At 42.1% G+C, this 16,236-nt stretch overlaps 1 protein-coding gene across 1 annotated transcript in view; it reads left to right on the plus strand.

Moving 5' to 3' along the window:
- The window catches only part of DGKI (diacylglycerol kinase, iota), a gene marked incomplete at its 5' end in the record, with an annotated part of 92,990 nt that extends 78,640 nt beyond the window's left edge, over positions 1-14,350 (plus strand). Inside the window, 5 exon segments of the mRNA XM_009709270.1 lie at positions 1,103-1,140; positions 2,654-2,774; positions 10,330-10,366; positions 12,200-12,299; positions 13,751-14,350. Of these exon segments, the coding sequence (XP_009707572.1) occupies positions 1,103-1,140; positions 2,654-2,774; positions 10,330-10,366; positions 12,200-12,299; positions 13,751-13,867 (413 nt within the window).
- Positions 14,351-16,236: the final 1,886 nt, after the last annotated feature.

Here is a 16,236-nt window from a genome sequence, read left to right on the forward strand (position 1 = left end):
AAGCTTTTGGCATCTTTATCAAGGATGACACTTGAGCAAATGCTTAACTTGATTGCGCTGCCTAGACTTGAAGACAGAAATGGGCTTAGGCACTCTTGAAAAAGTATGAACCAAGGCAGATGTTTGCTTTCTAAGATGCAAACCAAGTAAGTGCTTTCTCAGAAAGATTATTCATAATTGTTTTATACTATATATATTATGACAGGGAGAAGGAGGGGAAAAAAGGAAGAAATAGCCACATAGCAGTAGATTTGTAACAACTTCTGACGCTTGTGGTTACTTGCCACCACAGCGTTTTTAGCTGAATGCAGCCTATACATAGGGCAATACAGAGTACCAGGCTTTTGCCTTCTTCCACCTTTTTAATGGGTACAGGGCAGACAGTAGCAGGTAGTGAGCATCTCCCGGCTCTGTGCACAGCTCTGTCCTGCTTTGCTGTAAGTCTTTGTTCACTTTGCCTCTCTTTGTCTCTCTTTCCTTCTGTGTCTGTTTAAATTACAAAGGCTAAAAAGGTGCAGACTGGCTTCTGCTCTGTGTTTGACCCTGCCTGCTGAATCTGGGGGACTTGCTGCCCACTGGCATGTCAAAGTGGTTTTGTAATACAAATAATTATTAAGAAATTTTTCTTTTGCCATCTAATCATCTGCAACTTTGGACTCTCAGGCTGTTTGAGGCTGGCTGACCACTCCACCATCAGTATGAAAAAGTCTAAGAGGTCTGAGCATACTTTCAGGTTCTCTATGTTTGACATTGATGTCTTCAGTGATGGCTCAGGTGTCGGAGACTTGGGCCCAGCTTGTGGACACTGTTGAAAGGTCCTTGAAGTATCTCAAGGGAAAAATTCAGATAGAAGCATGCAGTTCCAGGGCAGCATTGGAAATTCTGACTTGATGTCCATACAGCTTTCATGAAACATGGGCAGTCTTCCGCCTTTCCAATACGTGTCAGTGCAAGGTTTGCATCAGTTTGAGTACTATATGAGAATGCAAGAGGACTGAGGTATCAGTCTTAACTTACGTATACTGTGAGCTATGTTCTTAGCTGTGAGGCTATATGCATAATGCCTTCTGCCTAACATTAGTTTTCTCGCTGTCTTTTGCAGCACTTTTACAGGCAGTCATAGCTGGTGATCTGCTGAAGGTAAGTACAGAGCACTGAGTGTCCACTTTTTCACTTTTTTGCAGGTCTGATACACTGTAAATTTTATCACACCTTTGCTCAAAACATAAATAGACTGCTGTAGGGACTGCTGGCAAGTGCCGTTTTACAGCCTTTCCAGGAAACCCTGAGTATTAGGGGAACATACCGGTCAGGTGAGGTGTGAAATTTGAGTGAATAGGATCTGGTGTTAGACAGCACTTTTCAGCCCAGGATTCATAGTGCACTGCACAGAGCAATGTGTCAGTTACTAACAGGGAAATTACTGAACAGCAGGGTAGTTCTGACACAGTCTTGCACAGTAAAGGATATTTTACAGCAGTGAGATTGGTGGCCAAGCCCCTAGAGTTGCTAAAGGCTTCTTGACTTCTACTTAGGCAACCATTAGACCAGGTAGAACAAACCTCAGCTTGTTGTTTTATCATCTGATGGATGTCTCAAAACATGTAGTGTCATGGTTTTGTTAGTTATCGGGAGGAAAAGGCACCCATGCAAAAATGTTTTGTGCCCAAAGTCTGAAGTTCCATGTCTGACAGTTATTCAGGCTGTGTTTTTCAGTAGCCAAGTCAGGATTTGAAAACATGCCCTCGAATTTGGATGAGTACTGTGATTAATGATTGCAATTTTAGCTGTGAGAAGCCAGCTTGGAGCTATTTGTAAAAATGACAGTATTGTTAGGCCAACTCTTTACCTGCAGGTGTCCCTTCTACACCTCCATCCCTGCGCTTGTGGCTGCAGCATCTAGGGAGCAGTCCTTCAACCAGCAGTCATAAAAATGTTGTCCCCTTTCCACTTAGAAACATTTTACCTGACTTTGCTTTGACAGGGAAACTTTGTGCCCTTCTTCAGATACACTGCATCATCACTGAATCACTGCAGAAAAGTGGGAGACTATTGCGACAGTGGGGCATCAGTTATCCTAGACTTTGCAGCAATTCTGAGACCTGGCCGGTTGCTGTTTCCTGCCCGTCCTTACCCCACGTAGTGCTTCCACCTCCACTAGCCAGGGGCAGAGACTGAGAAGGGAGATCTGGGGCAGCTGAACCCCACCTCTCTGTGGATTTTTGAGTTGGAGTTTTCTTGTTTTGTCAGAAAGTGTTTGTCTCCTGTGCTGACGAAAAATTGGAATTTTCAGTAGAGAAGTGATTTTTTTCTATCAAATACATATATTTTAAAATATCCCAACAGCTGCACCAGAAATGGTTTACAAGCATTGCTAGCAAGTAATAATTCGTCACCAGTAGAGTAGCAATGTCTCATTGTTTTAGGAAATACAAACTTCTCTTCTTAACCTGTATAATTGTCAATACTTCTAGTTTCAGATATTTTTTCATTGGGGTCTAAAAGCTGGCTTTAAAGTAATATTTTATTTCATCTTATTCCATTTTTGTACTGACTTCCTATAAAAATCAGTAAATAGTTTTCTTGCATATTTTGTTTTCTGCCCCTCCCATCTTATCCTTCTATGTGTGGTGTTTTGTTTTGTTTTTTCCAGTTCATAGAATGCTGTAAAAAAGGGGCCAATTTGTTAATCCAAGGACCTGATCACTGCTCCTTGTTGCACCATGCTGCCAAGACTGGGCATGGAGAGATTGTGAAATACATCCTGGAGCATGGTGAGTCACAGTGGGCAAAGCCACAGAGCACTGTACTTCAGCCAAGTGTCAGTCAGGTAAAACCCCACCGGGCTGCTGGAAGTGCTCTCACTCATTTCTGGTCACCCTCAGCAAAATGTCCACCTGCAGCATGTATGAGCGGGAGGCTAGGAATGTGGCAGCAGTGATGGTGATGGTTCCAGATAAAGGGAAAGTGTGGAAACAAAAATAAAGATGGCTTTTGAGGAGGATGGGTGTTTTCACAGTTGCATCAGCTGAGAGTCTGTGAAGAACCAGTGTGATGCTGTAGTTAGAATCTCTGGCATAGGAATCCTCTGAACTAATTTGTTTTTAAATTAGAGCATATGTTGTAGAAAGCACCTAATCTCCATTAAAACATTTACAGTGATGGAGAGCCCATCCAACCATTGGTATTATTTCAATATTTAGTAACACACTGGTTAGGAATCTATGCATTTATTTCTAGACTGGATTCGCCTAGCTTCCCTTCCAACCTTCAAATATTATGTCTTTCTTAGATTCAAGACCACCCAATAACAAAAATTTATGATCTTCATTTTGTATTTATAGGCTGTGGTCATGCCATTTCCCTCTTTTTCTTTCAAATCTTTTTATCTTTGTCAGGAACAGGAATGCAGGCATGCTTACACAGACTATGCTGCAATTTGTGCATGGACATACATTTGAGGCCACCACATTTAGGAGCTTCTACCTGTTGAACTACCATAATCTTGTTCACTGGTTGCTGGAGAGTGGCACAGTAATATTGTCACTGCTCTGCATGCAGAGCTAAACTCCCAGTCATCAACCTCCTGCACTGTAGAAAATGTTCTCTAGTCCTTTAAACATTCTTATAACTCTTCTCTGATCCCTCTTCAAAATATCAATGGCTATTTTCACTTCTGGATGTCAAAATCAACTATATTATTTCAGCAGCAGTGTTAGCACTAAACACAGAGACTGCTTCTGGCAATCGGAGTAAGTGTTAGCTAATGCTCAAAAGTTACTGCAGAAATTGTACAGGAAGAAGAAAAAAGCACAACTCATAGGAGAAGGAGAAGAAGAAGCAATAATCAATCTGTTAACATTTGTGTTAATTGAGTGGGATTTAGCTTGAGCTTAACTCTTAAATTTAGGTGTTTACATATAGGTGTCAGGTAATCTATGGATCTAAGTTCCTGTACTGTCAACAGAGATCTATGACTCACTTCATCTGCTTATGTATGACAGAGGTACTAGAGAAGACCTGTCCTCTTTCGGTGGCAGATGGAAGTGAGGAGGGTGTCTTTAATAGCAGCAGTCCTCTAGCATGACTAGCTCAAGGGAGATCCTAGTCAAGGTAGTCATTGGAGCCCAGCAAGTGATTCAGCTCACAGTTACCTGTGCACTTCATTCATTTAGCTAAACATAACTATCTAATGTCATTTACCCTTGGATATCCAGGACATCTGCATGGGTCTACAAGGTCACACACAAGGCCTGTAGGAGACCCATACTGGACTGGCAGCTGAAGCCCAAATAAGCATCCCTGTTATTCCAAATGCATCTCAACACTTGCCCATAGGCATATTGAATGGCACGTAATATCTGTGTGTGGGCAACTGAACTGTGCCCCAAACATCTGACTGAGGAGGGCTGAATTGCTTCTTTACTCTTTTATGTATCGATACCTACATATGGGTAGCTAAGTGCAGTTGGCCTTGTATCCAAATATTGGATAGTTTTCTCACCAGTTGTAACAAGCCTTTCCAGTGCTAACTCTACCTCCTATCAAACTTCCCTGGATTATCTCATTAGTCACAGTGCATATATGTGACTCTGAATTCTGTAGACAGACATAATTTCACTCTATTTTCTTACTGCCTCTGGTCTCTTCTCATGCTGCACGTGACCAGTGCCAATCCACTGTCATGGCTGCCTCTCCAGAATTTTTCTTAGACACATGTACCTTAACTTAGTCACAGCCTGACCCAGTTACTGTCCCCTTGGTGAAGGTTTAAAATGAGATCATTTAAGCTGGTAAGGACGTGAGCAGGGAATCCATGGGAATTTTTGATGTGAATAGAGAAATGTGAGGGATTACGGACTGTTAGACAAAGACAAACCAGAAGGTTGAGCAAATGTCAGCTCGGTTCCTCTCTCCCCCCTTTATCCCCAAGGATGGCAGGAAGCTTTTGCAGCTTTCCAGACATATGTCCTCTAGGCTTCTCCAAATGCATTGTTTGTTTAACATTCTCCAGGGATCAGAGAGTGCATGGGACAATGCTCTAATAGAGGCCTCCTCTCTTCTCCCACCAAGCAATTAATGGAACTCATTTCTACCCTGGGCACTTCTCAGTCACAAACGAGCTTTCTTGCTGAACCATCATCATCATAATGTCCTTGTTTTTTCTGTTGTATTCTCTGGCATCTGGCATCTCCTCAACATTAATTACTGTATAAGACCCAATATCTGAGGCTTTCCCTGTATCTAGCTTCTCATTTCTGCTGATATTCACCCTTGATAAAAATGAGTTTTAATTCTGTTCTGGCAATTACCTCTGCCCAGCCACACTTCCTCTGTAGTTTGTCTGCTTCCTATACATGGCTGGAGATAGTTAATATTAATAGGAATTCCATTGTAAAATACCCTCCAGCACACAGCACAGAAAACCTATTATTAATCACACAGGGAAAATCTTCTGAATATCTTTAAAAAACAACAACAAAACAAGACAAGACAAAACCCACTGTAGCAGGAATTTTAACTGCCTAGTTTGAAAATAATGGGGTAAATCAAATGCGATACAGGAGCGGGGCCCATAGCACTGGGTTTATGAAGGAAGGAAATTGGTGTAGTGACGCTAAGGCTGCCCTTCGTGGAGATGGCTTTATGCAAACATGCAGGGTACATTAATATAAGAGGTTATTCTGTGATCTTCATCAGAATGAGTTCAGAGGTTAAGGGGAGGAAAATAACCCCTCTTAAATTAGAAAAAGCAGAGGTGAGTCACACAAGGAGACTGCTGTGCAGTATTGCCAGATACTTAGCAGTGGGCTAGCATAAGCCTGGAATAGCAGCTGAAGCACCAACGTAGTAGGTGTCAGGACAACAGCTGCTTACTGCTGCAGGAACAGTTTCACTTTATCCCCCATGCAGGAAGGGCAGATACACAGGCCTATCTGTTGTTCAAGATCACCTTCCTAAATCCAGGGGTCTTTTGGTTGTAGTAGGAGGGTTGCTTTTTAAGATCTGTCTGTAGCTGGGCTAAGAAACACTTAGCTAGAAACTGAGGGCCAAACTCAGTAGGTATCAGAACCACATCTGTTTATTGCTGCAGTCAGCAACCGCCTCACACCCTAATGGATACACATTAGAGAAGAGTTAACTGTTCACTTGCTTAACACAAACAGAATTAAGGAAGGCTTAAGAAGTTCCATTAGAAAAAGGACCATCCTAAATCATCATCTGTATTTGGAATCAAACTCGACTTGGAGTCTTTATCTGGCAGTTGTGAACTATTTATAATTTATAACCATTATACAAGACATTCCATTTGCCGCCTTCTTGTCTTCTCTAGAGGCTCAAAAGACAAGCAAGAATTCTGTAATTCATCTAGGGTATTTTAATTTTAAATAGAAGAGAGGAAAGGCATTTACAATTGCCTTAGGAGTTTGTGGTGGGAACTTCTGATGTAACAGTCAGTCAGCTGAGCATATCATCCTGAACGTTTTTGTGACCTCAAACCTCAGTGTCCTTGCTCCATTAGATAGCATCCACTGGTAAGAAAGTCGATGCTTTTGTTAGTCTTAGCACTGCAAAATCAACAGTGAAGAGTCATCAGTGAGTTTGGATTTGCATCCTGACCAGATTCAGGAGTTCCAAAGAAGCCTATTGGAAAGTAAGACAGAGATGTATGTCAGGGACAAAGTCTGAATAGTCGTCAGTAAGCAACACTGAAGGAGAGTGAGTTTGCCTGATATTTGCTGGTATGTCTGGATTTGCTAAATGTTTTAGAGTAGTGGACATTTCTGAAGGGTCTAAGCAGAAAACAACTTGTTCATCCTAGAAGGCACAAAGTATAAAATAGTCTATTTTAATTCGCAAGTTTACCAAATTTTAGGTCAACATGGCTGAGAGACAGTTACAATGGAAGGCATGCTCACATCACTGCTATGTTACAGTGGAAATTCTGAGCTAAAAGACACTACCAGCAAAACCCAGACACTATTAATCTTCACATTGGGTGAAAATGAAGAGTGTGGTGTTGGGGAAAGGCTTGAAATAGTTCTGACTTTGCAGATTACTATTATTTTAAAAATACTCCCTCTTTGAAGGTAAGGAACCAAATCCAGATTCTTCCCCCAGATAACAGTTTCAATTGAGTTATTAAACAAAGACAGTTTTGACAGATAAACACCCAGAAATACTGGTAATGTCCGACGTTACTGCTTAAAATAAATACCCTTCTTCCCCAGTTCTTTGAAGAACTAAGAGGACAAGGGACTGGCAGGGGTTAAATAGCTGTGGGTCTCCTGTGGGCAGCTGTAACCACATCCATTGGAGAGGGCAGGCGTGCTGCGGGCCTGGAGGCTTTTCGGACTGCATGGTGCCGTATATTTTGGAAGTGCCTCTGAAATACGGTCATTTAGTCTCTCTTTTATGTTGTGGTGAGCTCAGCTAAAGGGCAGCTAGTTTTGAGCGTCTCCTTCCCTTCCCTCCTCCCATCCTCAGCTCATTTGCCTCCTGAGAAACTGGAGAGGGGTTTTGGTGGAGTGAAAGGGGCAGAAGGAGAGAAGGAAAAAAGTTAATAATTCTACACAGACAGTCTATCGGACATGTTAAGGAAAGAGATCACTCTCAGCTGGGCTTCCTCTCAGCGCGTCATGCTTTTCAGCTCCTTTCATGCGAACTTCTCCCCCTCCCTGTCCCCATCCTGCTATTCTTTAGCCCCCCAGTCTCTCTCTCTTTCTTTTTTTTTTTTCCTCCCTCCACCTCTCCACACATTTCTATCTTTTGTTTTTATTTCCCCCCCTGCTGTTTTCCTTGATAGAAATCTCACTCATGCATTTCCCTTCCGGATTTCTATTGGGTTATTTTGTCCTCTCTCTCTCTGCGCCTTGGTCCCCTTTTCTTTCTCTGCCTCTTGTCCCAGAGTAAAACAGCCGCCTCCCCGCTGGGTCAGGATGACAGTGCCGTTAGCTTTCCCAGTGCCAGCCCTTCCCACATCTGTGCAGCTTTTGTCCCGGGGCAGAGGGGGATTTGGAATGGTCGGTTGGCAGCGCCAGGGAGACTGATGTAAAAATGAGGTCCAAAAAAGAGGGGAAAGGGAATTAGGAGGAGGGCGTGAGATGGTTTAAGAGAAGCACAAGTGAAAATAAAATAAAGAAGTAAAGGGCACAGCTCAGGCTGTGTGTGAATTGGGACATTCTAGCTTCAGAGATAGGCCAGAAAGAATGAAATGAATGAATCCTGGTACCACGTTGTGCTGCTAATCGATTAACCCCAGTATCTGGCCCTTATGTATGACTGGGATGGAGCCGGGGCACTCCCACAAATGCTTTATTTGGGACAGTATCCAGGAGAGTACCCTTTGCACACAGGTGGGATGTACCTGGTACTTCCTCAGGTCTGTACTCACAGGCTGCCCACTCGGATCTCAGCTCCTCTGTCCTAACCTTGCTATTTCTTCCTGCTCCAGACCAGTTTTCCTTCATCCTTGGCTTCCTGCCTCTCCAGACCCACCCAGTCCCAGCTTCTCCTCCCTCTCAGGTCATATTCTTCTAACTTGTCTCCATCCATCCTTCTGGTTTAATGCCTTTTTCTGCTTACCAGTGCCAATACCTCTATGCCCAGTGTGGCCAGCCCAGTCACTCTGTTCCACCTTTGCATCACAATCTTCCTTGTCCCATCCATGAACGGAATTAATAGTTTACGTGGCAGTGTCTTTTCTAACACACTGCAGGCCGTTTCTGGTTACCTATCACTGAGATGTGGCACTGCAGCAAGCCATGGGGAATTGCCTCTATTTTTGAGAGAACGTGATTTTCTCCTGGGAGATGTAAAATCTTTTCCTTCATCTATGGCTGGTTTTTTTTTTTTTTTTTTTTTTTTACCTTCATCTTTTGCTGTTTTTTTTTTTTTTTTTTTTACCATTTTCTCAGGCATTATCTTTCTTTCCTCTCAATAAGGGGCCCTGCTTAGCTGCCTGTATCCTTCTTCATGCTTATGGGAGCTCAGGGGTCGTGAGTGATTCTTCTTCTTAGTAGGGAGGAGTGAACACATAACTGCCAAGTGTGGAGATGAGGATATGTGGTGGTAGAGTCAGGGTGCTGTGCATTAGAAATTGACAGTGGCTAATGGGTTTGGAGAACTGCCATGATAGGTTTGCAATACCCTGTGCACTGAGGTTTAAGCATGCTATTTTTTTGACCACCCCTTTCTGATGATGACAGAAGATGAAGTGAAGGAGCTACCTGCAGCTCCAGGAGCCGAGGCAGCCGGCTGCCCCCCCGATGATACTGCATGTGTATGTTGTAAAAGCAGTGAGGGAGAAACAGCCTGCTCTGATCCATTTTGACGCACATTCAGAATGAAAGGAGTGTAGAGAGTTTGTGTGTAGGCCTTTGTAAGCAAGTAGTGTGAAATTCCTCAGTTTCAGGTGAGATTTGCTGTAAGCTCTTGAGGACTCTTGAATTTCAAAGTCAAGGTGTGCTGAAGAAAAATATTCATGCATAGGAAGGAAAATTCCTCTAAAGTTTCACTGTTTCCCTTGCTAACTGGCCGATACCATCTGGCACTATGCTCCAGAGCAGTGGAGACAAGAATAGTAAGACAGACTGCAAAGGGAAAAATTTTTCTCATTTCAAATGCTATCCAGATCCTAGCATTTTCATATCACTGTAATTCAGTGATGAAATTTGCTGCTATAAACATCTGCCTGTAGTGAATATCAAGGACGAAAGAACATTAGCATAAATGCATTATTTTGTCCCACTTAACAAAAATATTTTCTGTTTTTCTTAATCTTACTTTCCTGATCATTGCTAACCAGTAGAGTACAGGATTTGCATATCAATATAAAGACCGCTGGGAATATTCCACCCTCATCTACATTCTGTATAACGCTATTAAATGGAGTAGCACAGGGATGTCATTCAGTGTGGAATTTGGCTAATTTCAACTTCTTAATGACATTTTCCTTCTAGTACTAACAATAGATTTTAACTTGCAATATATCAGGGTTTCCAGTATATCAGCATTTTCAATGCACTGTACTTATGTGAACTACTTAATTAAGCAAGGTGAAGAGTGAGAAAATAAACTCCATGAATATTCATTCCCAGTATAATTTAGAGGCTGCTACTCCCTGGTGCTGACACTCCAGCAGTGACTGTGCATTCAGAATTTTGCTAGTGCAAGGGCTTGCACCACCAAATATTTCCTTGACATATTTGTGAGAATTTAACTTTCATTTGGCTTCTTTTACTTATTTGCACTGGGAATCTTCTGGTAGTCATACTCTTCTAGACGTGCAGACAAATGCTATGTGACATAACTGACTGTCTTTTGCAGGTCCATCTGAATTACTGGACATGACAGACAGTGAAACGTAAGTACAACCTACCCTGCCCTTCACATTATTTGCATTAGCCTAGCAGATTTCTCTTGTTTTTCAAGTGCAAATGTTCAAATAAAAATCTTGTAAAATGGCATAGCTCTTCAAAAACAAACAGGCAAACAAAAGTATCCCTAAACTGAAACAACCACCAGCTTATATGTGGCTTTCTGGCCTAAACCAAATATTTCTTGAATTCTATAAAGGACTTCCTCTCTGTTGCTTCCCATGCCTCCTTAATCTTTCTAGAGGAATACAAGAATACAAGTCCTGTATTGTGCTTCAAAGTTTCTGGCATCCAGTTACTGAGGGACCAACCTGAAGAGTAAATTCCAGAAGTCAGGAAATTACTTTTCTTGCTCTACACCTTTTCTTCAATCGCTTCTTGATTCAACCAGGGTGCTCTGCTTTAGCTCTCCCAAGTGACCACAACCTGTGCAGTTGAAGATTTCCCTCAAGTAGTTAGAACCTCAAACACCTCTGTGGTTATAAAAAGAAAAAAAAAAAAGACTTGACTTTCCAATTCCCAACTGGTCTACATCTTGCTGTATAATCAAGGTGTCACAAAGACTATGTAAAGGGAAACATGAATAATCCTGGGAAGTATATGGAATATATGGGAAACAAAAGTCGCCTTTCTGATAATGGTTAAACCTACCAGTCCTCATCCCACAGTGCCCTTCTCTGCTTACAGAGAACACCAAAAACGTTCTGCACAAGGTGCATGTGTGCAGTCCAGGGGTGATGGATTCTGGATGGACTGCCTGTTTCTCTTCATCCAGTAGCATAGAACAGCCACTGATATACAAGTGCAAGTGGACATAGCTATGAGGGCTTCCCTTTGAATTTGTCTTTTAATCCTCAGGGGGAAATCAGATAATATCCCATTCTGAATCTAGTTCTCATGCAGCAGAGGCAGATTCATTTCAAGGTTGCCTTTTAATATTTCAACTTGCCATGTCGTGGACTGAGGCTGAAATTCCTTTATGCACTCTTACTTTCTGGGTAGGTAGGTGCAAGATTTGTCCTACTACATGTATTTCTTGTAATTTGTTATTTTGGAGGTTATGTAGTGGCCCTACTTGTTGGACACTAGTATTAATGTCACCTTTGCAACCCACTCAAAGCATATTTTCCTCCTCTTCCTAGGCAAATCTGGATTTCTTTAACCTCGGTACTACCATCAGTCTCAGAATCCTGTTACATGTAGCCCCTGTCTGAGTGAGGAGCTTTGCAATAAATCTGCTCCCATTACACAGCCTTAATTTTTGAAAAGCATGTGTTCAAGCTTCCCCAGTATCTCACCAGTCCAGCAGTGGAAAACAAAAACACAGGTCTTGCTCTCATACATCCAAGAGAGCAGGTTATCAAAACCAGGGCAGCAAGTGCACCAGTCATGGCTTAAATGGGCAGGATTTTTCTAGGATGTGTCCAAGAATGAGGTTGAGGAAAGAAATTGCAGGAAGAAACAAACACTGTTGCTGTTTTGCCTGCTGTGAATAAGAAGGGTGACTAGTTTGCCTTTGCAGCAGTTAGCAGAACTGGTGGTTGGATGAGAATGTGACATTCAGTCCCTTGAATACATAAAACCTGTGCATGTTTCTTTCCTACCCCTCAGAAGTTCTTCATCTGCTATTTGTGCATCATAGGCTTTCCTACTGAGTCAAAGGGTGTAAATACTAAGGGAGAGAGTGCACAAGTCTACCTCTGCCAGCAAGAGGGAACCTTGCAGAAATACAGCATCCTTCTTTGTCCTCTGCACCTCATACTTCATAAATGTACATTGGCTTGATGTGTCTCACTGCTGGTTTCTTTACTTTGGTCTAGGGGTGAGACAGCATTACACAAGGCTGCCTGCCAGCGCCATCGCGCCATCTGCCAGCTCCTGGTGGATGCGGGAGCCTCTCTGAGAAAGACGGACTCCAAGGTAACCCAGCCCTGTCAACCAGTTATAAAATACTGCAGCCAAGTGAGACTGATCAGCATCCATCCCTGCTGTTTGCATGATTGAGGCTTCCTCGTGTGTGCCAAGATCAGCTCTTTTTAAACAGGCTATTTTTATTTAGAAAACTGTATTGATTTAAACAAGTACAAGAGACTTCAGTCCAGTCCCCAACATGGGTCATCTTCACCATAGTGAGAGCCTGCCCTCAAACTATTCAGTGTGTTGGGTGTGAATGAGGCATCTCCATGGCACAGCAACATCCTCCTCCTGTGTGGTCAAAAGAGAGGCCTATGGGCAAGGACCATCTGGAGTAGCCTCGGTTTGTGATTGCATAGCGTCTGTGAGGCTTGATTATTGTGGCTGGCTTGATTATTGTGGCTGACGTGGTTTGTGAGGATAACTAACTGTTTTCTTTTGCCCTTGCTTGCCCCAGTACTCACTGATGTGACACTAACCACAGCCCTCTCTTGATGTACGCTTGGCTGAGAAATAAATCTAGGGAAAATTAAACCCTAGGAATATTCTGTCAATACAACAATCAGATCCTTTAGGAACACAGTCCAGAAGCTGCCTCTCTGGCATTTCTGAACATAAGCATCCTGTGGGCAGCAGCTGAGAGGTGGTTGGATATCTGGGTTCCAGCATCAGAAGCACCTTCACTGCAGCAAGACAATTAAAAACCATTCCTACCATATCATGCTGTATGGGGTAGCCTATAAGGGGGAGAAGGATCACCTCTTTTTCAGATTGAGAGTACTATACATTGCAAAAGATAATTTCTGCAACAGCTGATATCCAGACAAGTAGCTTTTGACTTGTTAATCTTCATCTGCCCAGAAATCTGAGTATCAGGAGTGTTTTTGTGGAGATACATTAATGTGTTTCCAATATTTTTTCATAGTTTTAGATCAAGACTTGTTGTCCAATTTAACAGTACTTGAAAGGTAGCTCAGATAGCGGAGTAGCAAATTGATGCATTGAAAAATGATTTGTTCTTGAGATAGAACGAGACAAGTTGAACTCATCTCAAATGTTGGGCATCTGTCTTTGCACATCGTTAGCATAGTGTGTAGTCTGTGAAGTGCGCTTTTCAAGTGTTAACCACAGTACTGTGCATCATATTCATTCACATAGAGATTGTAGCCCTAGAATGAAAAATCAGTTCCTTCCAGCATGTGAGCCTTTCTGTGTGATGTATCAAATAGCATGTCCTTGCTGCATGATTTGTCTTAAACCACACAAAGACTTTGAAAATCTTCAGAACCTCATGACTCTGGTAGAAAAACTTGACTTAACACCAACTTGTACAACAAATAAGTAAATTCTCCAAATTTCCTTCTGTCCTTCCTGTAGAACTTTGTCTGGGTGGTGGTTTCATCTGTTCCTCTAAATATGTTAGCACAAGACTTTCTCTTCATATTTCTTTATTTTAGGGTAAGACTCCTCGTGACAGGGCTCAGCAAGCTGGTGACCCAGATCTGGCCTCCTACCTGGAGAGTCGACAAAACTACCAAATGGTTTCCCATGAGGATCTGGAGACAGCAGTCTGATGTCTGAAAATGTCAAACAGGATCCTTGGAAACTGCAAGGCTGCACCTGAGGCACTCAGGCATCATGTGAGGAAGAAGCTGATGGAATCAACATGTCTCTCACTCTCGTGGAAAATACCTGAGGACATGCCACCAGTTTCAAAGGGCTACTGAGTCGTGCCACGGAACTGTTAGGTTCCATAAGTTAGCCCATGATGGATGAGGCGGGACACTCAAAGGTCTGTGGAATCCATGGACCATGGAAATTTACCTTTATTGCTTCCAGCAAGTAGCATGAACTTCTCCCATGTTCATCTGTACAATTTAGCTAAAAAAAAAAAAAAAAAAAAAAAAAAAAAAAAAAAGAAAGAGAAAAGAGGGTTTGGGGGAACCAAACTAACTGGGACCTGAAAAACACCCAACCAGGAGCTCCTCCATCCCTACAGTTTCCTGCATTCCTTTTATTCTCCCATTCCCCTCACTTCTCATCAGTTAAATAGTACCTGTTATCTTTGTGTTAAGTCTTCACAAATGGTCAGGCAGTAGCAAAAAATTTGAGGAGCTCTGGATGCCCTTAGGAAAACCCCAACATTTTTATCAGCTGTATTCCCTCTCTTGCTGTCCTCTCGGAAGCTGTGTCCTCAGTACTCAATCACTGGGGAGTTTTCTCACTTTTGGAGAGGACTCTGCCTATTGCCTTGTTTCCCAGCATGTGGGGCACTGTTAGATTTACAGCAGTAACAAAATGTAACCTCCTCATTGTTGCTGGGTATATGATTACAGTGTCCTCATGAGACAGTCATTGGTATGGAAAGGAGTTATATGGGATATACCATGTTGTATGGTAGAGCAGAAAGTTACCAGTAAGATTTCTTTTGCCACCGTTGCGCATATAATGACCAACTCGGATCAGCTCAGGTTTCAGGCCTGCCTAAAAGTTGATAGCTATATTTTAATTTTGAAAAGATGAGGTTTTCACTGGGGAGAGATCTGTGCAAGATGGAGGGCATTCTGATGGACTGACTTATGGACCCAGTCCCCTTTGCATTATGGCCAGAGGTAGGAAGGTAACCTAGAACATCAGCGGTCAGCCTAGACTTGCTGCTGCCAACGAACAAATGAGCACTGCCCGAGACGCACTGGGAATAGGAAAAGCTTCTTTGGCTGGACCTGTAAACTGCCCAATTCCCTAAGGGAACAAAGTTTCAGAGAGGCTGTCCCACTGGAGAAGGACAAGTGGCAGCTCTTTGCCTTGTTACCACTATAGACTTGGAAACGTAAAGTTGCTTAACCACCGTAAAGGCTAGCCATGTCTTCTGCACTCATCTGTTCTCTGTCTTACCTCAAAGATTATAACCACAAAAGAAGAGAAAGCAAACGCAAAATGTTCACCTTCAGGTTTTCAATCACTACAGACAACTCAGCTGCCAGAAAGAGCAGAGCTTCCACTTCCACTTTGTCTGACCAGTTCCCATGAAGACACCTACAGCCCACTTTTGGCATAATTCTTGCAATAGCTTTTTAAATTTTGCGTTGTTTTTTGTTTTGAAAGATCCTCCGGTGTTTGTTTTCACATGCCTTGCTAGGTGTCGGTCTCTGGCAGATGGTGTTCATTGGGTTTACATGCAGTTTGGAAACCATGAAAATAACTCAGGTCATTATTCTGATAAGTTTTTCTTCCTTGGTAGAAGTTGTGGAAATGAAATTAATGCAATTATTTTTCTTTTTGTCTTATTTTCTTTTTTTTTCTTTTTCCCTTTTCCTTTCCCTTTTCCCTTTCTTTTTTTTTCTTTTTCTTCACAAGAGTGATTGTTGTGGCAGAGAGGGAGGAGCTGAGAAATATATTTTTTATTTTTCTGTTTTCAAAAGTTCATTTGATATGAGCAAAATATTTCTTTAGTATTTCTTCCTCTGGAAGGAAACGATATATATTTATAAACTATAGATCAATGGCGACATGAAATGTATTTTGTCTCATTTTCTGTCTTTATCTTTCTTGTTTAAAAAATAAAATATGAAAGCCAAATTCCTTCCCTTGATAATCATCCAGGGGCTTGTGGCAAAGCTCAGTATGTATATATATTAGAACAGAATTTGGCAACTGTTAAAATAAAAAAAAAAAAAGAGTATAATTTTGGTGTATGTGAAATTTCCACAAGATCTTCATGCTGTGGTTTCATGATAGGCCTTGCATCATTTCCCAGCTGTGAGGAAAGACATTACTGTAATATTTCTATATATTTGGTGAAAATAAGAATTATATTAGTATCAGTTTTAACTTTTTGCTTTGTTTTACTGATGTGAGAAATGGAAGAAGCTTCAGTGACACCAGGGGCTTGGTTCTGTCCTGTGCCGAGGCCAGACTGGTGCCTGAGCAGAGGACGGTCAGT

This window comes from Cariama cristata, unplaced genomic scaffold (assembly GCF_000690535.1).
Source record: "Cariama cristata isolate BGI_N322 unplaced genomic scaffold, ASM69053v1 scaffold891, whole genome shotgun sequence".
NCBI classification, from domain to species: domain Eukaryota; kingdom Metazoa; phylum Chordata; class Aves; order Cariamiformes; family Cariamidae; genus Cariama; species Cariama cristata.